Here is a 27656-nt window from a genome sequence, read left to right on the forward strand (position 1 = left end):
TCTCATAATAGGAAAAAAACTCTTTATTACAATAGTTAACATATACAACAATCTGGAGGTTGACAACTTTGTGAGTGTTCTTTCTCTAATTCAGGATAAAATAACTGAACACTCTCACTCCAAACAGAAAACGGCTAATGCCCATGTAATTTGGGGAGGTGATTTTAATCTACATCCTTGCCCCAACAATGATACCTGTGGAATGGTGGACGAACATGACAACTCCTTAATCCACTTTACCCACTCAGGAGTGGGGCCAGTTATGAACAAAATACTCTCCGATCTGGACTTGCAAATTATAAACCCCATCCAACAGTCAACCAATAAATTAGAACCTACTTACAGAGGTAGGGGCCACGAGACCACTGTGGATTATGTAATAGTTACAGAAGGCTTGAAACCTCAAATCAGCAGTATCAAAATCTTGGAAAATCATCTCACTGATCACTCTGCATTAAGTCTAACTCTCCAAACAAACCAACCAAAATCTCTGATGGCAAACATAGCAAACACGCTAACACAGAACAGGCTTGAACTGGGTAAAAGTAACGGATTTACAATCAAATGGGAAAAAGTAGATCCCAATATCCTTACAAAAAGGTTAGTTACTTCTGCATACAAGAACATATTGATTTGCCTTGATCCTCATGCGGAGCCGAACCAAATTTTGGAAAATTTTAACGTAATAATAGAACAGGTTAAAAACCTCCTAACCAGAACTTCTAACCAAAATAAGAAAAATACCACAGGCTGGTTTAACCGAGATTGTACTAAAGCACAGACAAATCTGAGGAAAGCTCTCGGAAAACCAAACAGAGACGAAACAAATATCCAAGATCTTCGACGGGAGTACAACACTGCTAGAAAAACAAGGAAAAAAGAATTAAAATTATCCTTGTGGAACGCCTTGCACGAGAGCGCTCTCTTGAAAGACAGCCAGACATTCTGGAAAATAGTTAAATCCTCTTTGCTAATTGACTCCAGCGGTCCAAAAATAGACGTGGCTATTGATGAGACTACATGGGTGAACCATTTTTCGAAAATCTTCCAACTGACACCCAACAGTGAACCACATCAGTCTAATAATAATCCAGTCGTCTTTCCCATATCTCTGGAAGTTTATCTACAGGACTTTGAAATGGCGCTATCTTCAAGTAAGTCTGGGAAAGCCCCCGGCCCTGACGGGGTCCCAGTCGACCTTATCAAATTTCTTCCTGACCTTTGGGTTCCAATAATCACAAGAGTTTGTATAGCAACAATGAAACTCGGTCTGTTAGATTCATGGTCATCATCTATAATGGTCCCAATTTTCAAGAAGGGGGATCGGCAAGACGTCAAGTGCTACCGACCAATCTCGCTTCTCGACTCCCTGGGCAAAGTGGTTGGCAGAGTCCTCCTTGGAAAGCTGCAACAATGGGTAGCAGACAAAAACATCCTTTCGGACCTACAGTTCGGCTTCAGGGAGGGCTTTGGAACCATCGAACAGGCACTAAATCTAAGTCTGCTAACATCTAAATATACCCACGCTAAAACTGGCACCATTTATATGACATACGTGGATTTGTCCTCCGCATTCGACTGTGTCTCTCATGCCAAGCTTTGGTCGCTGCTGAGTGTAATGGGGGTAGATCCTCCTCTTTTGGACTTCCTAAGGGAGCTCTACAGTGAAGCCACGGCGAGAGTGAGGTATGGGACAAGAGGAGAATTAACGGCACCATTTAGAGTAGAGCGGGGAGTGAGGCAAGGCTGTGTCCTGGCCCCCTTTCTCTTCTCACTCTATACCAACGGTCTTGAAGAGTATATGCTGAGAGGGGGGAGGGACCTCCCAAGAGTAAAGGACCGCCTGATCCCCGCACTGCTCTATGCGGACGACACAGTCATTTTAGCTCGAACCCCGATTGAACTGCAGAAATCACTATCTAAATATGCAGATTTTATGGCTGCCTTGGACTTGCATATAAATGTTAAAAAAACTTTTGTCATGGTGGTCGGCGGAACAAGAAAAGCTATTAAGTCCATCTTTCTGAAAGACCAAAAAATCGAAAAAACCTCACAATACCCCTATTTAGGTATTATGATAGACGACGCCCTAAACTGGAAAGTGGCGGTAGAGGCTAGGAGACATCTTTTTAAACGAGCGATCATGGCGCTGATGAAATTTTCAAATAAACTTGGAAAAAAACCTCCAGTGGAACTGCTACAGATTTATGCTGCGAAATGCCAAACAATCGCACTATACGGCGCAGGGATCTGGGGACATACATCTACTGGCTCCATACAAAAAGAGGAAAATATCTTCATGAGATTCCTCCTATCAACCCCACGAGGCACTTCCACCTACGCCTCACACATAGAACTGGGAATCTCATATATTGAAGATCTAATTAAAATCCAATCTCTCATGCTTTGGAGGAGAGTCTGGCTGTCGGAAAAAAATAGCCTGACAAAAAGCATCTTACAGGATACCATGGAGTTGGACCATGCCAATAAAATAGCTTGGCTCTCCTATGTAAGACATTTCTTTTGTGATCTGGGTCTTCAACAATATTACTACAAACCAGAAAAACTAAAAGAAATATCCAAAAAAGAACTAAAGCAAACTGCATTGAGCCACTTGGAATCCCTGAGACTATCTTCGTCGATTGCAAAAATATCTGCTATGCACGCAATCATCATACAGCAGTTTCCGAAAATTCAGCTATATCTGACCCTAGAGATCACCACCTATGAAAAGATGCTCCTAACAAGGTTCAGAATGAACCTATTTTTCAGACTAGTGACTTTTCCGGAAAAAAATAACTGGAACACTCGGATGGACCTGTGTCCTTGTGACGATCACTCTTAACAGTCCACCATGCATACAATACTTTTTTGTAAGTTTTTTCACACCCATCGAAAGATATGGCTTATCCCTTTATTAAAAAAAATGGGGCTATAGACAATGTCGTCCAGCTATGTTGGCACTCCAATCTTTGGACTCGGAATCCACTGTGTACCATGTACTAAATTTTCTAAAGTGTATTATAAGGCACAGAAACAATTTGTAAATCAAAGTACTAACTCATATCCTGTGTAAATTGCTGGCAACTTGACTTTTTAATTGTATACTCAATTGTATCTTTTTAATGAATGTTTATATAACTATGTCATCTTTTATGGTTTTGCAAATGCTAAAAAACTGAATAAAGATTATTATTATTATTATTACCTGAAAACAAGCACTGCAGCTTAGGTCTGAATCAGCTAGAAAATGCAAAAGTTGATTTTCTTATCAGGATGATCTCATCCGTCCATGCGTGTAAAGTGCTGCTGTTGTCCCAGTTGTTATGCCTTTGATAGGTACTGACTTTAGACCTCTTTGCAAGGGAGGAGAACACAAAAGTTCAATCTGTTTAGTTTGAGGACTTTCTCCATTCTGCAATGGCCATTCTGGTTATGTAAATTTCCTTTCGCCCCTGTCTGGACAAGAGATGTCTCGGTCCGTCCCTTCCTCTGGCGGATTGTGGTGCCTTTGCTTCCCCTTGTTAATGCTCCCTTCCAGAGCTTAACAGGTATGGTGCCAGCCACACTGGCATGGCTGTTCCAACCGTGTTTTGGTCAATGTTATTAATGGATGAGTTCTCTTTGGAACTTGGTAGTTTTAGTCACAGACCCTCCTCCAATGGGGTATAGCTTTGGTATCTATTCTAAGTTCAGGAATCTGCGGCTAGATGTCTCTATCAGATGAACGAGTAATGATGTATCTGGTAGAGACACTGTCTAGCCGCAGATTCCTTAACGCCCACTCATCTTCCCCGCTATGCGAGGGCTTTTTTCTGGGTGGGTTCTACCCACTGGCAATCCTTACAGGTAGCCTTTGTCTTCCTGCAGGATGGTATGCTTCACCTCCTTCCGGGGTAGGGTGTCTCAAGCTGTTTTAACTGTTGCTTCTCCACTAATTCCTGTCATTGGGTGGTGGGTTCAATGTCCTTCAATGTTTCTCCTCCCTGGTTCCTCCAGTGTGGGGTTTGATCATGTTCTTATACCCTCCCTTTCACCCTCTTCTATTTTTTTACCACTACTTGGGGTTCATTGACTGTGTTGCAGTCACTTGCTTTAGGATCTATTTCACTGTGCTACAGTGAATAGGTCATTTATGGGGTGTATGATTGTTCATTCCCTGTTGTTGCAGAACTTTGGTCAATGACCATGAGTTATGTTGTTCCAGTGTTGTTGCCCGTTCCAGTTACATTCTTTGTTGCAGGCTGCCTATCGTTTGCCATGTCATTCATCTCCAATGCTGCTTTGCCTCATATAAGGGCATGGCTCTTCGCTTCTGAAACACTGTTTCTAGGGACGAGTGCTCTGCTCCCCCCATTCTGTCCTGTACAGTATAAAGTACTCTTTCATTGATATACATGGTGATGTTTCTCATCATTCTATGATTTTTTGTCATTGTTGTTTCAAAGACTTTCGATGTTTTTTAGCACACTGATCTCACACTCTAACGGTTTTGGTAGCGGCTCCGCATTGTAGCGCGGAAAAGCTTCTCAGTAGAAAACTAACGTCTGCGGGCCGGGAGGGATTATATGGCTCCATTGATGTCATATCCGTGGATGACGTCAGGACGGAGCCATGCAGTGTCGTCCCCCGGTGCACAGAGGAACTGCTGAAGATTCTCCGGATCAAGTCTGATGCCTGGGGATATTCTAAGTTAAGGAATCTGCGAGTAGACTGCGTCTCTACCAGATACATCGTTACCAAAGGTAAGTAACTTGTTCGTTAAGGTGGGTATTCCCCATTAGTCGTCCTCGTAATTAGCAAGATCAGATTGCAAACCACGAAGTTCAAAACAATAAAGTTTCCAGCAGCTATTGCATAATTAGTGAGGAAAAAGTCAAAAATATTACCTAAAAGGCGAAGAATGGGAGCTTCCTATTTCTAGCTGTTTCCTGATAATTTATCAAAACAAGAGATCAATCACGCGAAGGGTCAATTAGCAAACCTAATATGTCAGACGAGCCTTTAATATTCTATTTGTATGTTTAAATGTGTTTATTAGCAGTGTAAAAAAAATAGAAACAATACCAAGGCATAGAGCACACAATGCGATAGAGGGCGCCAGTCGCGCACAGTCCGCACACAGAAATAAACATTTTGTCTGCACTGGAAGTGCACTGATAAGTCTATCATACAGCAGGAAACGCGTGGCACCCACAATAGTTCTGCCTTCATAACAAACCAAATTCTCAAACCTCCTTCCGGCAGTCTCCATTGCACCTTAATCAGGTCCCACTCCTGCGTGTGATGCAGCACTTGCAAACAATAAGAAATTATGCATGGTCTGTCCATAAGTTTGAGAGACGCAACACTCAGGTATTTGGGCTGGGTGATTTAATTAAATTCCGACGAAAGCAGTGTTAGAAATGGACTCCAAACCTTCTGGAATGAATAGTATTGTTCAGGGTTAGCCGAGATCCGTTCCATTCTCAGGATATGCCAGAGTCTATGCAGCCAGCCCATGTGTGTAGGCGAAGTGGTGGTGCCCCAGTGAGACAGTATATTTTGCAACGCTGCGCCCAGTGCTAACCCCATTTGGTGGTCTCTCCTGCTTGTAAGTGGGTACATGATTGGATTGGGTAGGCCTAGGATAACATAGTGAGGAAGTCTAGGAATCCGTGTGTATAATAGCTCGTCTATCTCGTCTAGGATTCTGGTCCAGTATTGAGACAGCCGTGGACAATCCCACAAAATATGAAGCAATGGCCCTTCATTGTCGCAACCCAGCCAGCATTAGGGACTTCGCTGTGGATTACCCCTATGGAGACGCGCTGGTGTGAGATACCAATAAGTAGCTATTTTCATAGCAGTTTCTATACTGGCGACATTGCGAGCTGTAAGTTTTGCCCTATAATAAATGCCCCCCAGTCCTTCTGCATAAGCTCCCCACCCAGTTCTCTCCTCCACCTCCGTTGGCTTGGTGTGGCCTGTGTTTGTGGGGTATGTCAAATCATGTCATACATGTCAGATATGAGTCTTTTATCTGTGAGTTTGGTAATTAGCCATTTTTCATATGTGGTCAGCTGACGGGACCCCTGTTTTCTCACCCCCTTCTGAAGTACCCAGTGTTGTAGTTGCATATATCTCAACCGCTCGGACTCGGGGATACCGTACTCAAGCTTCATTTGTGAACTCCAGAGAGGTCAAACAGGTGGCCTATCGATCCTCAAGAGGTGTCCCGCTCTGCCGGAAAAGCTTTATCTGACAAGCCAGTTGTAAATTCACTATTACCGAACAGGGGAGTTAATGCAGAAGAGAAGGTAGTGAGATTCTTTGTTGTCTCCACCCCCTGCCAGACCTTCACAATGGATTTGGTGATGGGCATACCCATCAATCCGCTGTGGCATTGAGCCTTCTTTAAAGGGGACCTTCCAGAGCGGGATCCCTGCCAACGCTCTATTCTGAAAGAGCCATTGTTTTTCCGATTCCGGCCGTGCCCATTCAACTAAATACCACAGTTGTGCCGCTTTGTAGTAGCTAAGGAGGTCCGGTGTCCCCAAACCGCCAGCTTCATCCTTCATATAAATCGCCTTAGGTAAAAGGGCATTTTAACCCCTGCGATTCTCCCCAGTAGCGACAGGTGTGGTTTACTCCAAGCACCCATATCTTTCTTCCCGTGCCTGGCTAGCCTGGCATAGTTCAGATGGGTCGTCTGGCACACTGTCGCCACTAGTTCTAATCCCAAGTATAGGATACGATCCACCACTTGAATACCAGACAACCAGCTCTCCCCAGCGCTAATAGTGGCAGCTGCTAGGCCTAAAGTCAAGATTTGCGGTTTCCCGACGGGAAATCGCAAATCTTGACTTTAGGCATGTTTACCCGGAAGCCAGAGACTCGTCAGAATTGGTCCAATTCTTCGAGAAAGGTGGGAAGTGACACCTTCGGGTCTTTCAACGCCGCAATCACATCATCCGCATAAAGGCTAATCGGATGTGGTTCCCACCTCGAATAGAATCCCCCGTATGCTAGGATTCTCTGATTTTTTGTGCCAGAGGCTCAATATAGAGGGCAAACAGCAGGGGGGAATGAATCTATTTTTAGTACGATCAATTGATGTCCTAACCCAAACGATTAGGACACTTGAGGCCCTTCCAGATTTAGAATTGTGAGCCTCATCAAAGTAAGTCTTGAACCCCATCCAGTGACTGTTGAAGTATGCAGAGTTTCCTGAAATAGGCAGAAGATACGTTTTTCCAAGGAAAAGTGGATATACCGTATTTCACAGGGGCACTAGTATAGATCATTGCATTAGTTGTGCTAGAGGTGTACCAGTGTTAAGGATTTGTCAGGTATCTATCTGTTACTCTATGCACTCTTCTTTGTTTTTGTTTGTAGTTCACTATAGCACGAAGGTATTGGAGTGCTTTACATGAGCACCAGTTACATTAATTAACCACACATTAATTATTATGACATTGACTTAACTGCACATCGTGGCCAGACAATTATGTGAGCATCACTGCAGAGGGGCTTTGGCTCCGTCCACATATTGGGAGCCAGGAATACATGTTTTGATTTGGCTGATTTTGTGTATTTCCAAAAACATTGTGCTGGCCCTCCATGCAGTTTGCGATCATTTTGTTTATTTAACCAGCTGCCTAAGCTTGAACTTTCGGGGCAGACACATTACACTGGGATGAGATGGGAGGAGGGCAGTCAATATTCAACCTAGATATTTAGCTCTGGCTTTACAGTGCAGCCCTCACCTTGACCTTTTATTTAGACCAATGTTATTCTATAGTTCTTTGGTTTTAGAAAATGCATGTCTATTCCTATGCCATTTAATTGTAGTGCTTCACGTTATAATACAGCATTCCTTTAAAGTCAGACCTATTGGGATTGCCAGCGCTTGTTTGATTTTTCTGCACAGGATATTAAGAGATTTGGCCAGAATCGCCGAGAGTTAAGCCAACGCCGAGATTCGAATCTGGAACCTCAGTTCCAAGTAGGCCCTCTGGCCGTTATGCCACTCCTCTCCCTAGTTCCTTAAGCTCTATTGCTCGAAGATAGATTAGTCTGAGCAAGCTTACTTTTCTCTGATCTGTCCTTGTGTCTTTAATGTTTTAGAATACTGTAAAACCTATTCTCAACCCTCCCTTTCTGGCAGTGGTTCACTGAAGAAATCTGTGGTAGCAAGCATCAATTATAGGAGCAAGTTTACCCCTCTGGTAATATTGTTTTTGTCCTCCTCTCCTGCCTTTAATTTTGAGGATCAGCAGTTTGGAGTTTGTTCTAAAAAATTATACGTTTTATACTTCCACTCATTGTTTCCTAGCTTCGGAGGGCATTGAATGAAAGGATGTAACTGATGTCGCTGGCACCATGATGTCTTGAATGCCTAGACGAATGTGAGTTCGTGTCCTCCTGGCATCACGTTGAACCATGTTTTTAGTTGAATGGTTGTGCCTTTAACAAATGAAAGTGTAATTGATGTACTTTAATGGCTAGATTCACATATTTGGTTGTAATTGCATAATTTGCAGGGATGGAAAGGCCCAGTGTGCCAACGTGTGTAGATTGTGTCAAAGTAGTGAACTGAACTCACAGATTAACAGTGCTCCGTATGAGTGGTATAATCTGGTTCTTGCACGTATGGGCCACGACTCATTGTAATATGCTGTAGAAAACGTCATTAATACAATCTATCTTGTGTTGCTAACATTAATATAACTCCAGTTTACTAATATCTGAAGCACCCATTCTTTTCATTATCAAGTACTTATAACATCACCTAAAAGCTAAAGTTTCCATACATCCTTCATTAAACCAATGTAGTTCCATCCCTGCATTTTGTGTTTACAAATTTAGGTCGCCAAACCTGATGGAGACTTTCGACTTACTGTATTAAATTCCAGTGTGCTGGACCGTCCAAGAGCTTTGGCTTTAGTTCCTAATGATGGGTAAGTAGTGGCAGTTGAAAACAAATGCAATTTTTCCAATAGTTTTTATTTTGTTTCTCACAAAAAGGGTGTTGTTAAAAGCAACTTAATTATGGGATGTTTGCATTGCTGACTGTGTAGAAATGTTTAAAATACATTTAATGTGGGCTATTACATGAAAAGTTCTCATTTAGAAATGTTCTTATGTGTCGGACTGGATGCCTGAGCGCTTCCAACTATTTAGTGCTAGGTGGCGATAGTAGGGTGCGAATCACAGATGTTCTGTGGTGAGCCAAACATCACTTAGCTTGTTCTTAAAGGCGTCAGCTTTAATAATAGCCATTTCACACACCATGGATGAGATCTGAAGTGCTGCTTGGAGTGTTCTCATCCCATGATGCTTCGTCATTGGGTCGCATCCTGGTCATTATAAAGCATGGGTTAATCCTTGGTGGATGGAGCACTTTGAATATTTATGTATATGAGTGGGAAGGAAGACATATAAAAAACACTGTCGGCCACAAACCAGGATGCCAAAAACAAGGTAGTATAATGACAAGACACACTTAATAAATGTGAGACTAAAGGGGCATGTCACAGTTGTTTTCCGATGAGTATGATAAGAGAACAGGCCACTACTAAGTGGTTCAAATCCTCATGGCTAGTACTAATATGTGCTGCAAATCCTCAAAGCTAGTACTAATAGGTGCTGCAAATAATAATAATAATAATTACGCACTTGTATAGCGCACGACTACCCGGAGGCATCTCGGCGCTTGTACGAATACCACCGAGGAACCCTTCCTGGCCTTTCCCTGTGAGGAGCCCACTCCTGGGCACCCCCAAGGTGAAGTCAGGCATCCTCAGCGTTGTTGGGGCCGTTGTAGAGATTAAGCAAGCTATTGCCCAGTAGTGCAGATTGGGGCTCATGATCAGAATAGGTACCCAGGCGAGAATTATCAGGTCCGAGGAAATTGAGCCCAAGACCCGCCGAGGCGGGAATTGAACCCTGGTCCCGGCCAGACTACTGTATCAGTGTCTGCCGTTCTAACCATTGAGCCACACTTCTCTCATGGCTAGTGCTAATAGGTTTCTGAAAATCCTCATGGCTAGTACTAATAGGTGCTGAAAATCCTCATGGCTAGTACTAATAGGTTTCTGCAAATCCTCATGGCTAGTACTAATAGGTGCTGCAATTCCTCATGGCTTATAAGCATGTATGTGTGAGTATATGTATTCTGACTGAATATACTAGACTGGTAGAGATAGGAAATGACTTTTCCAGTACTAAGTGTTACCTCTTGTCCTGACGAAAGCAAGGACTCTTAAAGGCCAGATGTAAGGCTGGGACATGTTGATGAATATCCGGATGCATGGACAATAGTATCTAAATGCATTCAGCTAGATTTCTTTGATCATGCCTGGGGCACCCAACATAAAGGAAAACCGGGGTTGCCCTCAGGAATTTTTATTTTTTGATCATGCCCTAAAAATAAATATTCAAAGTGCTCCCTTCATCAAGGTTGAACACAACCTGGATATTTGGAACCAGTCTGAGACCCAATGATAAATCATGCCACAAATAGTGGGTGAGGGCCTTTGAAAACCAAAAATAAATTTACACCGGAGAATAATTTTGCCAAATCAGTTTTTATTTCCTGATACTGAAGCTGCAAATAGCAGTTTTGCTCTAGTTTGAATGAGTAGTGCTTTGCACTCTTAGAAAAACTAATTAGCAAGACTCAGATGCTCTTGGATTCCCTAAGCTGTAAGTTGAAAGGACAAGGATGAAGATGGCTGGATGGACCACGTCTTACTGACATCTCATTTGGACACGTTTCCTACTGAATATTCAGAATGCCTATTGAATCAACACTTCCCCATGGTGGTAATTCTAGTTCATATGGTTCTTCCTTTGGAGAGAGCAATCTTCTTAAAGAGTATTAAGGAGTAACAAGAACTACAGCAGATGCCCTCAATATGATGAATTTGTATTAACCGTTGAATGGAAAAGAAACATACAATTATTTTTAGATCTTCTATGCAGGCTATCTAACCACGGGCCCACTTCTTTCAACAAAACCCTTAAGGATTCAATCAGAGCCAAGTAGCAGACCCTTTCCTCAACTACCACACTGAACAGATTGCCAATCCACAAAATTAGTGTTGACCTTTGTTCTCCGAGTATCCTTTCAGCTCATCCTGTGGTTGAAAATCTGGTAGTTCATGGCAATGCTGTTCAATAAATCCTGGAGGCTTTCCCAAACTTTCCCATGGACAATGAATTTGACTGTATTGGTATGCTCAGTACTAATGCTGGATTGATGGCAAAACAATAATGATGAAATGCCTTGCATTCATATCATCCACTTATAATCGCTCAGGGTCAGATTCCATTCCATCAATTCTCAAACCTTTTGCAATTTCAGATCGGGATCACTGATCTGCAAGTTGGTCTTGGCTCCATCCAGCGAGGGATGATCCAGATCAAACTTCGGCCAGAACCCCTTTGACTAGTAACACAAGTAACCTGAGGCCTGTTTCAACCTTCTTGCGTTTGTGTAGGTTTGTGCAACCGTACCATGAAAAAAAATTGGTATGAGGACCGCCAGGATACCAGTGGTATTAACACCTCTCCAGACAGTAGCCTACTCTCACCCCCTGGCCCTACAACTGTGGAAAGTGCTTCCTTCATGATGGTAATGCTGAGGACAGGCAAAGTTCTCAACCGCCAGCTCCCCACCTTGGAGGTAAAACCCAATGTATTGACCAAACCTTTCCAACCACGGCAAACCAATAGTGGGCCCCTGTTGCGTTTTAATGACACCCTTACCAACACCCTCTCAGGGGCCTGGCCCAAATCCTGCCCTTGGTCCACTGTAAAACATCAAATTGTACTGCACCATTACCCTGCCGACCCTGCTTTATTTACTCTGCACACCTGAGACCTTGGTGGTGCAAGCCCCCACCAGTCAGACAAACCAGAGTGCCATCTTAAACGCTCCCCTTTGTAGCGAACCTCAAAGATTGGAGACCTTTGGTAAGCAGGTCTTTTGTTTCACAAGTTTGACTTTTCTATCAGTCATTGCAAGTTTCCTTTTGGGCTGTTATTCTCACACTCTCTACGATTCTGTGGCTGAAGATCTCTCAGGTGGGCCAGAATACCTTTCTCCTGTAGTAACACAGGCATACAAAATTGCTGAGATGCTCCTAAATTTACCATCCATTGTGTCCTGGCTAGTTCTGATTCCATTGGGTGAGTCATGGCACTAGCGTTGCTATCCATTGTCCTGCCTGGCTGATATGGAGGGGCTTTTCAGGGGTGTCCCGTTGTCCCTTATGGATTTGCCCTTTGTTGGAGCTCGCCATTTTGGTAATAAAGCACTCTGCCCTTGAGCGCTTCAAAGACAGTAGGACCACAGCGCTTTCCCTGGGCTTGACTGCTATGCATTGGCAGCCGCATCAGCCCTTTCAATGCTTCTGGGGTTCTGGCAGGGTTACCCCATACAGACCGCTACCTCAGCAGGGCGTGGCACACACCGACCCTGCAGTCAGTGCCAGTGTGTCAGTCAGTCCACCACCCCTCCTGCAGCTCCACCTGCCAAAACCCATTTAGTGTGTATTTATTGGAGCACAGCCACCCCGATGGAGGCAGAATTCAACAATTTCTACCAGGTTGGAAGGCCAGAACATTGGACAGGTGCATCTGAAAGAAACAGGTTAGTATTAGATTCCTTACCTTAGAATATCCCCAGGCGTCAGACTGGATCTGGAAACTTTTGCGTAGCAGTACGCCTGCGCGTCGGTAGGCATTGTCTGCGGCTTCGTGTCCGTCGTCGGCATCGTTTGCGCCGGGATGACGTCGCCGGAGTACTTAGACGCTGCCCTCGTGCGCTGACGTCAGTTCTTCTTTTTTCTGCGCCAGCTAAGGGCAGATCCGGAGAAGTAGTACCCTTTTAGTCATTTTTTGACTAAAACTTTGATCTTTTTGATCTGTTTTTCGAGTCGATTGACTCCGACGGTGCCGGTAGGGATGCCCGGGTTCAAACCCTGCTCCAAGTGCAGCCGACTGATGTCGGTTACCGACCCCCATTGCCGGTGTCTTCAGTATCTAGGCCTTGACCACCACGACCAATCCTGCTCCGGCTGCTGGGCCCTGACGTCTAAGGCTAGGCGGGAGCGGTTGGCAACGACGGTGGCAATTCGTCGCCACGCCTGGTTGAGGTCAGCCAACTTTTCGGCCGATGTCCAGAACACTCTTATGGACATGCCGTTCGATGACCGTCGCCTTTTCGGCGACAAGGCAGACCATGCGCTTGAGCGCTTTAAGGACTCCAGGGCAACGGCCAAGTCCTTGGGCCTCTTTGCCCACGCCAGCAAACGGGTGCCTTTCGCTCCTTACGTGGCCAAGGAAGGGGCCCTCCCACACGTGCTGCCAGCCTGGCACAGCAGACTTACATCCAACGCGGTGGTGGCCGTGGAAACCGCTGTGGCGGCAGTCAGGGACAACGGCGAGGCCAGTCCACACCTTCCCCCGTAGCACCCGCCTCTAAAGCCTCCTAGTTCGTGCTTTCAGGCCCATGTGACGCCAGTGGGGGCAGGGTTCGCCATCACCACTTCCACTGGCGCACTGTCACTTCGGACAGGTGGGTGTTGCAAATCATCCGAAGGGGCTACTCCCTCCCCTTCGAGACAAACCCTCCAGCCATTCCACCACAATACACCGCGTATAGGGGGACCACTTGCAACTTAAGTTACGGCCCTCTTGGCCAAGGGGGCCATCAAGCGCGTCCCTGAGCCGGAAGTAGGGTGTGGTTGTTACTCCCACTACTTTCTGGTACCTAAGATGCACAAAGGGGGCCTACGCCCTATCTTCGACCTACGGAACGTCAACGGCTTCCTCCGGAAAGAGAAGTTCAAGATGCTGACACTGGCTCAGGTCTTAACTGCCCTGGACCCAGGGTACTGGAAGGTAGCGTTGGACTTGCAGGACGCTTATTTCCACATTCCCGTCCTGCCGGCCCACCGACGCTACCTGCGGTTCACGGTAGGCCACGAGCACTTTCAGTTTACCGTGCTCCCCTTCGGCCTTACCAGCGCCCCACGGGTGTTCACGAAGGTGATGGCGGTGGTCGCACCTCATCTGCGCAGGTTAGGCGTTTCAGTCTTCCCCTACCTTGACGACTGGTTGTTGAAGGCGGGCTCGCCCCAGACAGTCGTCAGCCACCTCCAGACTCCTGCACCAGCTGGGGTTTTCCATCAATGTTCCGAAGTCACACCTGTGCCCCTCTCAGAAGCTCCTCTTAATCGGAGCGGTTCTCGACTCGGCGCAGTTTCGGGTTTATCCTCCCGAACAGCGGGTTCGGGATATTCAGGCTCTGATTCCAATCTTTCAGCCTTTATCCCGGGTCTCAGTCAGGTTGACGCTGCGGCTTATGGGGCTGATGGCCTCCTGCATCCTTCTGGTGCATCACGCCAGGTGGCGGATGCGGGCTCTGCAGTGGGACCTTAAGTTTCAGTGGGCCCAGCATCAGGGCAACCTGTCCGACCATGTCCTGATCTCGGAGGGCACTGCGAGACAGCTGCAGTGGTGGCTCACGGACCGCGATTGGGTCAGCGGCAGGTCCCTCTCCTTACCTCAACCGGAGCACGTAGTTGTGACGGACGCGTCCCTCCTAGGTTGGGGAGGCCACATGGTAGAGGCAGAGATCAGAGGCCTCTGGTCTCCGGCGGAGACCCGGCTCCATATCAACCTTCTGGAGCTGAGGGCGATTCATCTAGTACTGAAGGCATTCCTCCCCTGTGTCCGGGGGAGCATAGTGCAGGTGTTCACGGACAACGCCATGTGGTACTCCAACAAACAGGGCCGGGTGGGGTCATGGACCCTCTGCCAGGAGGCTCTGCGCCTCTGGCAGTGGCTGGAACATCAGGGCGTGACCCTGGTGGTTCAACACCTGGCAGGTTCTCTGAACGACAGGGCGGACGAACTCAGCCGGCGGTGCATGATGGATCACGAATGGCGTCCGATCTCTGATGTTGCGCAAGGCCTCTTTCTGCAGTGGGGAGAGCCTTGGTTAGATCTATTCGCCACAGAAGAGAACGCGCAATGTCATCAGTTCTGCGCGTTGGAATTTCCCAGGCGGCACTCGCTCGGAGACGCTTTTCGTCGCAAGTGGAGTTGCGGTCTGTTGTACGCCTTTCCGCCTATACCACTTCTGCCCAGAGTGCTGAAGAAGATCAAGCGCTACCGGGCCCAAGTTATCCTTGTGGCTCCGGACTGGGCACGAAGGTACTGGTATCCCGAGCTACTCAGTATGTCTGTCGGTCCCCCGGTTCGTCTGCCTCTTCAGGAGGACCTTCTGTCGCAGCAGCAAGGGACGGTCCTCCACCCAAACCTGTCCAGTCTCCACCTACATGCTTGGAGATTAAGCAGCGACAGTTGAGGCCATTTGACTTGCCTCCTGAAGTCTGTACTGTGATTCTGGCAGCCAGGCGTCCCTCCACAAAGTCGGTATACGCCTGCAGGTGGAACAGATTTGTGGCATGGTGCACAGCAAAGGCTGTGGATCCTCTCTTTGCCCCTCTTCCTGAGGTTCTTCTCTTCCTTCTTTCTCCTGCCCAGCAGGGCTCTGCTCTGGGCACTCTCAAGGGCTACCTTTCTGCCCTTTCAGCCTTTTTAAGGCTACCTGATCAGCCATCTTTGTTCAAGTCCCCGATTGTAAATAGGTTTTTGAAGGGCATCACACACGTTTCCCCCTGGTCCATTTGTGATGCCCCAGTGGGACTTGAACCTTGTTTTTACCTATCTGATGTGCGCTCCCTTTGAGCCACTTCATAACTGTCCTCTTTGCCTTCTTACTCTGAAGACTGCTTTCCTGGTTGCCATCACCTCTGCCAGGAGAGTGAGTGAGCTCCAGGCTCTTTCTTCCAAACCTCCTTTCCTTTCTGTCCATCCAGACAAGGTTGTGTTGCGGACAAGACCCTCTTTCCTGCCCAAGGTTGTCACAGCCTTCCACATCGGGCAGTCCATCACCTTGCCCACCTTCTTTCTGCCTCCGCATCCCTCAAAGGAGGAAGAGCGGCTCCACCGTCTGGACCCAAAACGTGCGCTCTCGTTTTATCTGGATCGCACACGCCAGTTCCGGGTGGATGACCAACTCTTTGTTGGTTACGTGGCGGCTAAGAAGGGACGGGCGGTACACAAGCGGACCATCTCTCGGCGGGTCATGTTGTGTATCAAGGCATGCTACTCCTTGGCTAAGAAGCAACCTCCTGTTGGGCTGAAGGCCCATTCCATTCGGGCCACGGCGGCTACTACTGCCCTGGGTCGGGGAGTCCCCTTGCGGGACATTTGTCAGGCAGCTACGTGGGCCTTGCTGCACACGTTTGCAAGACACTACTTCCTGGACAGTCAAGTCCGGAGTGGTGGCTTCTTTGGCCATTCCGTCCTCCAAGACTTTCTGGTGTGATTATTGGTTCGCAGACCCACCACTGGGATTGGTATTACTGGGGTATCTATTCTAAGGTAAGGAATCTAATACTAACCTGTTTCTTTCAGATGAACAAGTTACTTACCTTCGGTAACGATATATCTGGAAGAAACAGTAGTTAGTATTAGATTCCTTACCGACCCACCCATCCTCCCCGTTCTGCAAACAGATAGCTAGGGTTAAGGTCATCCCCTTTCAGGGCCCTGGTTTCATGGCACCAGTGTTGGTTTTTATCATGGCTCTTCGTTTCTGGTGTGGAAAAGCTGTGTATAAGAACTGACGTCAGCGCGCGAGGGCGGCGTCTAAGTACTCCGGCAACGTCATCCCGGCGCAAACGATGCCGACAACGGACGCAGAGCTGCAGACGACGCCTACCGACGCGCAGGGGTACTGCTACGCAAAAGTTTCCGGATCCAGTCTGACGCCTGGGGATATTCTAAGGTAAGGAATCTAATACTAACTACTGTCTCTTCCAGATATATTGTTACCGAAGGTAAGTAACTTGTTCGTCCTGCAAATAGTCCAGAAGGGGTAGGCCTTACGGTACTGGCCGCCCAGGTACTCCTTCCACCATCTTCGGAATGCCTGACTGAAGATCATCTATCCATCATATGGCAGGAAGTACAAGCCCTTTTGGCCAAAAATGCAATAGAGAGGGTGCCTGCACTGGAACTAGGTTGTAGTTGTTACTCTTGCTACTTCCTGGTGCCCAACATGGACGGAGGCCTCCATCCTATTATATATAGACATGTGCCCTCACAATGCCTTCCTCCAGAAGGAAAATTCAAGATGCTCACCCTGGCCCAGGCCTTGTCGGCCCTCGACCCTGGAGACAGGGTTGTTGCGTTTAACCTGCATGATTCTTATTTTTACATCCCTGTCCTGGGGGCCCACTTGCGCTATCTGCGGTTCATGATGGGACAAAAGCAGTTTCAGTTCACTGTGCTCTCCTTTAGTCTCACCAGCGCTATGCGGTTGTTCACGAAAGTGATGACGGAAGCACATCTTTAGAGGTCAGGGGTCCCAGTCTTTCCTGACCTCGACGGCTGGCTGCTGAAGGCAGGCTTGCCAAAAGCAGTTGTGACCCACCTCCAGGCTTCAGAGAGCATCCTAACATCTTTGAGGCTCAGAGTCACCGTGCCACAGTCATACCAGACTCTTTCTGAGAGGCTCCCTTTTATCTGAGCCATTCTGGACATGGTCCACTGGTTTGTGCTTTCTCTCTGTAAAGGAAAATCCAGAACATTCAGGCTGTGATCCAGATATTTCAGCCTTTATTATCCTGCTGGACTGATGGCCTCCTGTATACTGATGAAGAATATCAGGTAGCCTATGCTGGTTCTGCAGTTGGATCTGAAGTCTGTGGGCCAACATCAAGGGGACCTCTCCTATTGTGTCCAAATTTTGAAAGAAAATGCATAAGCCTTGCAGTGGAAGTTGCTTGATCGTGAGTCGATCAGCGGCAGACCCCTCTCCCTACCTCACCCAAAGCTGACAGTGGTGACCTATGGCTAACTTATGGGTTGATGTTACATATAAAGGGGTCCCAGTTGAGACAATGTTAAGAGAACAAAAGCACAATTCACATAAGATAGATAGATATATAAAGAACTTTCTGGAAAAATTACTCTGAGAGAGATGTTATTTTAATACACATCCTCAATTGCAGATCAGTTGCATGTACATTTATCAAACAAAGTAATTAACTTTTTCTTATTGCCCAAAGAGGGAAGGGCGTGGGAAAGAAAGACAGGTGAGGGAAGGGGAGTGTAATCAGGGTAGTGCAAAATATAGAAAAGTTTCAAAAGAAATCACACGTGGTCTTATGTACATTTAGAACTTGGTACCACAAAGACATATTTGCATTGCCATTCAAGTATTTCATACAATTGAATATTCCTATCCCATTACAATCTAACACAGCCAAAAATGATCTGTTGTTGGTGTGTAGGAATGGAAGAGGGCGTGTTGACGTTTCGACCCCAGAGGCGTAGGCTGATTCATGCCCTACTGCGGGCTCTTCATCACGACAAGTGGGGGCAGGATGCCAGGGAGGTGAAGGAGGGCACCTATCAGTAAAAGCATACTATTCAGGATGGGGAATATTACATACAATTACTTAAATAGGCTATAACATTTGCAAAATATTACCTAAAAAGCCACACCGAGTCACGTGGCACCGTCTAGGACATGTAGTGGGCCAGGAGGCTCCGGATGTGAGAGAGAGCGTGAACCTAAAAGAATTAGGATTTGATCAGAGTTGTGGGCAGTAATGAACTGAGTCCCACACCAACGAAATGTACTTTTTATCAAAATGTGCTTTAGTGAAAAAGCATCAAAGATTACCCAGCCGGGTTAAAAACAGGGGAATTATCATACATTAGAAGACACAACCAGGGCACATCAGGATAAACCCAAATCGTCATGTCCTATTAACGATCTGCATTATTATAAGATCTCTGTCGTTTTTTTAAGATCAAAAATGAAGGCAAGCTATCAGCTTGTTAACGAGAGTGAAATCCACCTCCTGAGTTACTTAAGCACTGAAACAAGCAAATAAAACGGCTTGCAATACTCAAATATATAGTTACCCAAAAGTCACAGAATAAAGCAGAACTTCATATGTCGAAATTAACGGACATTCATTTCCGTAGCGTATTTCAGTTTTGGTTAGCGATCTGAATAGGAAGGAAAACAGGGGGGAATTGGTTTTAGTTTAATGGCTCTGAGACCTAACCGTATGTCCAGCTTGTCTTCTGTCTTTGCTGGAGCACTCTAATCGTATGGTCATGACTCACCGCAAACGTGGCGATGATATTTCCTGCCAGATCCGAGCTTCAATCTAGAATAAATCACAAGTCGGATACATGGCCATATGGTACTGCAACAAACAGGGTAGCGTGGGGTCGTGGACTCTGTGCAGGGAGGTGTTGTACCTCTTGAAATGACTGGATCATTAAGGAATCTTTCTGGTTGTTAACCACCTGGTGGGATCTTTGAAAGCCAGTGGCCTAACTAGGCCGTCAATGCTTAGTGAATCATGAGTGTCAGTTAAACCCGCTGGTGATGCAAGGCCTCTTCCACGCATGAGGAGAGCCTTCGTAGGATATCTACGCCACAGTCGAAAATACACAATGTCAGCAGTTCTGCCTGTTGGAGTTTCCAAGGCATCTCTTGGAGAAGCGCTCTGCCTATGTGGGACTTTGGGACTTCTGTGTGCCTTCTTGTTGATACCACTTCTTCCCAGTGTTCTGCAGATCAGGAATGATCGGGCCCAAGTCATCCTAGTGGGCCTGGATTGGTCACGGAGAGTATGGTATCCAAAGCTCCGGGGCAAAAGCATTTGTCGTCAGATCAGGCTGCCTCTTCGGAAGGATCTGTTGTCACAGCAGCAGGGCAGGATCTTGCACCTGGGCCTCCGTATCTCCACCTTCATGCTTGTAGATTGTACGTTGCCACCTGAACACCTTTGACCTTCCTCTGGAGATGATTGATGTCATCTTTGCAGTCAAGGATTTGGTCATCCTTACTTCCAAATGAAGTGATGCCGCTCCATGTCTGCCAACCATCAACTTAACCTGCATTTTATGCTCCGCCTCACCCCTCTAAGGAGAAGAAGAGACTCCATCCCCTCAATTTTAAGAATGCTGAGCTTTTATATTGATTGTACCAGAGAACATGGAGTGGTAAATCAGCTCTTTGTGGGGTTTGCAGGAACAAGAAAGGGTAAAGCCATTGTCTTGCTCCGCCTTTCAGAGTTTGCATCGATTATGTATGCATAATTGAGTGGATAGTTTACGGGTAGTGCTGCACAGTCGCCTTTTACGGTCGTTTTTACTGCCAGCATGGTTTCCCCGTCTATATACTTATCTGTACGCTTTTTTGTGGCTACGGAAGCCGGGTTAGTTGCTTCCGTGGTGGCTGTATTAGCCAATGAATTCCCTGCAACGTGAACGCCATCACGTTGAAGACTCTGTGCGTGAATCACGTGAGTCTTTTGTAGTTCTTTGTGTAAAAGAGCTACCTCGTTCCAGAGCTTTTTATGCTTTATTGTGGCACCTGTGTCATCTTTGTAGTCGTTTTCGATCCAACTCTGCAGTTTGTTATTGAAAGAATTGACGCAAAAATGAGAATCGCACACTATAAGTGTGGGGAATTCGCGTTCTGCATTTTCGAGCGCCATCTTTAAACATCTGATTTCAGTTCTTTGAGCCGAACAGTACTTAACTGATTCAGTTTTTGTTATTTTCGGTTTGATTTTACCGCACAGCCAACGACATTTAATGATCGCACATGCTGCATCGTAGGATTTTCTCTCTACGTTGAAATGCTGTACAAAGCTATCTGTATAGATTATACAGGCATATAATGGGAGAGGCAGAATTTCGATTGGCAGAGGATATTCTTCTTCATACTCTAAATCATTCAGTTCTTCGTATTGAGGGGCAAAATAGTATTTCACGTCTTCCGCTCCTAGAGAATCTATGCACTGTATCCATTTTGGATCCAGTGACACTGTAGGCAGGTTTACTGGGCTGAATAGCGCCTCGAAGGCGGATTCCGCTGTGAGGATATTAATCCGTTTGCCGTGTGCTAGTTCTCTTTCATTTGCTAATGCGATTTGCACTGCGTTCACAGTTCTTTCTGTGCGACTGAATGTTTTTTCTGCTTGTGTGTACAAGTGAGATTTAATTGAAATTGGTACCTTTTCTTCCTCATTAGAGGTTAGGTACGTGAATCCGCATCTTCCTGGGATGACTCGGATTACAAGATCACGTGTGTTGTCACGTGTATCTAATTTTGTTTTTGCTAACATGTCTGTTTGCAGTGATCTCAAAATTTCTGTGTGTTTTTGAGTCCAATTGATTTGTTTTAAATCAGGTTTTATTAGTTGGTAGAGAGGTTTAACCCTCTCTGCGTAATTTAGGATGTAAGTTCTTCCGAAATTCAGAAAACCTAGTATAGATTGTAAATTCTTCAGCGTTTTTGGAGCTTGGAGTACAGCGCACTTCTCTAAGAAGTTGTCCGCTAGGCTTTTCCCTTCACTTGATAATTCGTACCCTAAAAACAGTACTGTCAGATGGGCAATTCGGGACTTTTTAAAGTTGAATTTGTAACCCTCTGCTGCGAACCCAAGTATAATGGTGTTCACTCTTTTCAAGTGAGTATCCAAGTCGTTGTCTGTGAGATAGATATCATCTACGTAAGATAATGCTTCATCATCATAGATTTGTAGTAACTCTGTTACCCTAGCTGAGAATAGTCCTGGGCTGTTCTTGAACCCCTGTGGGAGTCGACAGAATTTTTTCTGCGACCCAAATGCGGAGAAAGCGGTCAAGTATCTGCTTTCTGGTGCAATGTTTTGACAAAAGAAACCATTAGAAATGTCTAATGTCGTTTTGTATTTTTTCCTAACTATGTTATTCATTAGGGCTGCACTATGCGAGTTTTGTACTGCAAAGGTTTTGCAACATGTATTAAGATGTCTGTAGTCCAAAACTAGACGATATGAATTATCTGGCTTGGAGACAGGAAACAAAGGATTGTTCATTTGAGAGGTGCATGTTTCAATCACCCCCTGGTACTCAAGTTGATCTAAGATCTCCCTGACCTGTTTTTTAGCTTCTTGCTTTATGGGATACTGCCGTTGGGCAGTTGGTTCACTTTTTAGTTGGATTTTGTGAGGCGGTGAATCCTCATCCCATCCTACATGATTTTTATACAATGCAGGTGCCTGGGCTACTGCCCATTTCCTTGCATATGTGTATTTTTTATGAATCTGTATGTGATTCGAGAAGGCAGGCATAATCACTTCTTCGCCACGAGGGCACTCCCTGACAAACTCTGGGGGCCAATCTTTTTCAGCTAACAGAATATCATAGCCTTTTGAGAGTTTATCCCAAAACAGACCCTTAATTTTCCTAGTCTTATCACCCTCCATACGCAATGTTATTTCGTATATTTTATGGGGCTCGCTAAGTCTGGCGTCGGCAGTTTCAACCTGAATGTATTCATTCGTGTCCACTGTCTCCAGATGACTCATCAAGTTCTTGCGCGCTATACTGATTTCTGCTGCACTGTCCAACATTGTCAATGCCCACTCCCCGTTTTTCAACTGTGTCCTCAGTATTCTCGGCATGGTTGATTACTCTAATACTGGCTACCTTCTTTTTAGGAAATTGAGATTTCTTATTTTGAGCAGGTTCCTTGTCTTTGGACTTGGTGTGCTCTCCTGGGTCTGACCGTCCTCTTCTTTCCGAATTCTGTGGAAAAGATCGAGAGGGACGTGTATCAATACTTTGATATCTATCAGGTTTTTTTATATTATCCCTATTTCTAAGGTTATATCTTTTCTCAGAGGACTCCCTCTGGGGAGACTGGCGTTCTCGAGTCGGAGTTCTTTCCCTCCGTCGAGGAGACCTTCCTCTGGACTGGAAAACTTTTTCCTTGGGAGTGGATTGTTTATTTCCATCCCAGCTCTTTTTAGGAGTGTTTAAATTATTTTTAATAAATAATTTTTCAGGATTTTCGAGCAGTTGGGGCTTAACTGGTTTTCCACCCAAGCTGTCTCTACCTAATTCTTCATAGCATTTTTCTATGATTTTTGCAAGCTCAACAGGATCTTTTATATCTGTTTCCCTCAACTTCTGGCGAATCGCCACAGATGCTGCTTCTCCCTTTACATTAGCTAATAATATAGCTGTGACCTGCTTGAAATCTTTCAGTAATTTCATACCCAGATTTAAAGCGGGCTCTGGACCGAATTCATTTTGAATCTGTTTTAGCACTTCTGGTATTACCGCCATAGACGGAACACCGTGTGTTTTTGTGTAAATGGAAGCAAAGACTGTACCCCAAGTGTCGCAGTCCTCCACGTGTGGTGCGATTCCCATAGGAAGGCAGATGGTCAAGATTCTGTGTTTCTCAATAGGGGTAGTATCAGGAAATACTGCCTCTATTTGAGTGATTTTCTGGGCTAACCAGAAAGGAATTTGTTCCCGTTTTACGGGTGTTTTACCAAGACATGACTGTATGTTCTGTGGTGTAATTTTATTTGTGTTCCCCTGATGAGGGGTCAGCTGGTGTGTATTAACAGCTGGCTGGACTGTTGCAGTCCGTATTACATATTGGACTAATTGCCTATGTATTTTTATTAATGTGTTTAGCTGTGCTAACAGCTCTTCCTGGGACATTTTTGCAATGTCAGGATGTGGTGTGTAGCTGGCTAGAACCGGCCACGTGGCTCCTGGTCTACCTAGTGGACCGAGCCTGGTAATGTGATCATTGTGTTTTAGGGCGCCATTAAACCAGAGCAGGTGCTCTTGAAATTTAAGTGGAATTTCAACCTCCTCGAAAGGGGCGTACTCATCCGGAGGTTCCTCTATTTTGTAATAGTGAAACTCTTGTGTTATAGCGTTTACCGCTGGAAAGTTTATCCATGAATAGAATACCTCTGTCTGCCGATACTCGTGAGCCTCTATCACGAAAATTACTGTACCACCTTGAGGTGGCAGTCCGTTATCTATAAGTTTTAAAGTTATAGATCTTCTTAAGTGAACCGGGATGATAATAGCATCCGGGTCTGTCTGTAGGAGACTTGTGTCTTCCTCTATTAGTATGGAAGCCAGCCTAGCTGCTTCTTCATTGTATGACATTTTAAAAATGCAGTTTTTGCAGAGTAGGTCTCCAAGGAGACAAAGATTAGATGCACAATATTTTGGAACACTGTATCCTTCAACGTTGAATAAACCGGAGCTTTACATAGGAATCTCTTCCTACTAAGGTCGGGCGGATTTTAACCTTTCACCCACTCCAGACGTCTATTGGAGTATTTACGGGAGAAAGGGGTGTGAAATATGCACGACTGAGTTACTCTACAAGTCTTACGTTAGTTTATCGCCTTACCAAACGTTAGGGCGCCATGTAGTGTAGTTCCTAGTTCCCCACTAGGCCCTGCGCATTGGAATAACATAAACAGTAGTATCGACGTGGAACTGCGGATATTCCAGGCCTCCACTGACTATGCTAAACTTAATTGGGTTGTGTTACCAACTAGCTCAGAGGTCACTGGAAACTTTCTTCTCTGCATAGGAAGTGATCAGCTTCCTTGGCACAGACAAGAAGGGATTCAGTTTTCCAACAACCGTGCAACATGACAACTTTGCTCCTCAGATCAAGAGTCGATCTCTAGGGTCGTGTGAAACAATAGACATAGATTTCACTCAGTCAGTCTAGTGCAGTTTACTTTCACGGTATGTAGAGAATAGAGAGACGGGCGTTTATCAATAAAGGGTTAACATTTATTGAACAGTCTTTCTTCTCGTACAAGAGAAATGAATTGCCACAATTGCAATAACTGTTATTATAAAAAGTACGTACAGTAAGATAAGAATTGCGAAATAGAACTGTAAAAGCATTGATATGGTTTCTTAGCCATACAATGGTTTAAAAGTAATAAAACATATATACAGTCATATATACATTAGGCTAACATACTCAACTGGTGCTTCTAACTAAGCCTACCCCGGTGTGCCTGACCTAAGCCTAACACGTGAAAAGGGGAGTAAGTAAGTAGCTTAAGTTAAGTTGGTTTTGCCAAGGTTTGTTTCAAGAATTCTCTTCTAAGGGTTTAGTCAACACCATACCTCTGAATAGAATGATGGAGGATTGGTATCTCCTTCAGGGGTCTCTCTCGATATCCCAGTCACCTGCGAGGGTAAACCGGAAGCGCCGGGACTGGATTTCTCTGCACGAGAAAGGCAGCGGCTTCTCTCAGCGCGTCGAGGAAGGAGGGGTGACAGCGTCCGCGGGCAGCTGGGCTGGATGTCTTCGCAGAGGACGGCTGCACGGCTCCTCAAGCGTACTGAACCACAGTTCGCGCTGTAGCGGCGATAATGGTAATCAGTAGCTTCACCACCACAGGATAGCAGGCTGCAGCGACAGAGTGCTAGTTGTTACCAATACGGGGTCATGCAGGCAGCTGGCATCAGCAACAGTAGCTCGCTCAACAGCAGCTAGCTTCCCCTTGCTTAAGGCAACGTTGGTAATATTTATACCTGACAGGTGCCGGGTTTGACGCAAGTTTGCTGGACATAAGACGTCAATTAAAGATGTCACTAGGAAGTGACAGTTATCAGTTGCTCATTAGAGTTCCATTACTAATCAAAACATAGCAAGCGGGGATTTCCAGGTTTGCTAAGTTTTTATCTTGTTGAAGAACTCGGAGTGTTATCTAGGAATATCAGATAGTGACTGCTGCTCTGTCATTGCACTAATTGGTCGCAAAGGAAGTAGCAGAGAGTCATGCTGGAATGTGGCTCTGTGGCTCTGCTCGTGTGAGGCCAGAGATGACTTTTCAGAAAATCGCACTTGAACGGTTATGCCAATATAGGGAATAAATGGCTTTATAGCCGAATAGGGGCATAAGGTCATAGTATCGATCAGGAACCTAGATAAACACATGACACAAGCTCACAATAGGTGACGCGCGACCTATTGTGAGCTTGTGTCAAGTACCCATGATTATGGTCAAATTCTTTTCATGCGGAGTGTAGTGTATATTAGATTCTATATTTTACACTGTCGAAATAATCTAATTGCTACAAATATTCTCGGTAGCAATATTTAATAAATTTCAAACATGACGCCCAACCAATCGTGAGCATGTATCCGGTACCCATGATTATGGCCACAATGCTTAAAACTTTTTTCAAGTGGAATTATTATATTTCACATTGTCATCTAATAATCCTTTGAGTTACTAGTAACCATAAAGCTTTGACCTAATACTTATGATTATGGCCGCAATGGTTTTAATTCTTTTCATGCGGAGTGTAAATTAATCATTTTTATATTCTACAACGTCATCGAACACAACTCTTTGAGTTACCAGTAATCCCAAAGTTGTGAATTGCGTTTTTATTTCCTTATATATTGCTGTGGGCTTAATTTCAGCCGGTTCTAAACCGTATCGGAGTAGTCTTTCTTCCAAACTAAGCCTTGATCGCCATTGGCCAAGTAAACAGCAGTCATCGAGCTGCTGCAAGCACACGCGAACGCTATCTTCCGCCTTTAAATAACAATGGTTGTTTGCACTCGCTGTCACTCGAGTTGAGATGTGTGCGAGAGGGAACAGACACGTCTTCCGTAGTAAGTGTAATACGGCGTTTAGAATCAGTGCGGTCATTTTCTGTGAACAGATGAAAGTTATGGACATTACACTAAGTATCCGACTTGTGATTTATTCTAGATTGAAACTCGGATCTGGCAGGAAATATCACTGCCACGTTTGCGGTGAGTCATGACTATACGATTAGAGTGCTTCAGCAAAGACAGTAGACAAGCTGGACATACGGTTAGGTCTCAGGGCCATTAAACTAAAACCAATTCCCCCCTGTTTTCCTTCCTATTCAGATCGCTAACCAAAACTGAAATACGCTACGGAAATGAATGTCCGTTAATTTCGACATATGAAGTTCTGCTTTATTCTGTGACTTTTGGGTAACTATATATTTGAGTATTGCAAGCCGTTTTATTTGCTTGTTTCAGTGCTTAAGTAACTCATGAGGTGGATTTCACTCTCGTTAACAAGCTGATACCTTGCCTTCATTTTTGATCTTAAAAAAACGACCGAGATCTTATAATAATGCAGATTGTTAATAGGACATGAAGATTTGGGTTTATCCTGATGTGCCCTGGTTGTTTTGTCCTCTAGTGTATGATAATTCCCATGTTTTTAACCCGGCTGGGTAATCTTTGATGCTTTTTCATTAAAGCACATTTTGATAAAAAGTAAATTTCGTTGGTGTGGGACTCACTTTATTACTGCCCACAACTCTGATCAAAGCCTAATTCTTTTAGGTTCACGCTCTCTCACATCCGGAGCCTCCTGGCCCACTACGTGTCCTAGACCTTGCCCCGTGACTCGGTGTGGCTTTTTAGGTAATATTTTGCGAATGTTATAGCCTCTTTAAGTAATTGTATGTCATATTCCCCATCCTGAATAGTATGCTTTTACTCATAGATGCCCTCCTTCACCTCCCTGGCATCCTGCCTCCACTTGTCCTGATGAAGACCCCGCAGTAGGGCATGAATCAGCCTACGCATCTGGGGTCGAAACGTCGACACGCCCTCTTCCATTCCTACCCACCAACAACAGATCATTTTTGGCTGTGTTAGATTGTAATGGGATAGGAATATTCAATTGTATAAAATACTTAAATGGCAATGTGAATATGTCCTTGTG

The 27656-nt window shown here is 45.3% G+C and overlaps 1 protein-coding gene across 1 annotated transcript in view; it reads left to right on the top strand.

Annotated features, from left to right (window-relative positions):
- The window catches only part of SORL1 (sortilin related receptor 1), a 607546-nt gene that overhangs the window by 83265 nt on the left and 496625 nt on the right, over nt 1-27656 (top strand). Inside the window, exon 7 of the mRNA XM_086949665.1 lies at nt 8851-8942. Within this exon, the coding sequence (XP_086805791.1) occupies nt 8851-8942 (92 nt within the window). The remainder of the gene's footprint in view (nt 1-8850; nt 8943-27656) is intronic.

Source organism: Lissotriton vulgaris, unplaced genomic scaffold (genome assembly GCF_964263255.1).
Source record: "Lissotriton vulgaris unplaced genomic scaffold, aLisVul1.2 SCAFFOLD_911, whole genome shotgun sequence".
In the NCBI taxonomy this organism is placed as follows: domain Eukaryota; kingdom Metazoa; phylum Chordata; class Amphibia; order Caudata; family Salamandridae; genus Lissotriton; species Lissotriton vulgaris.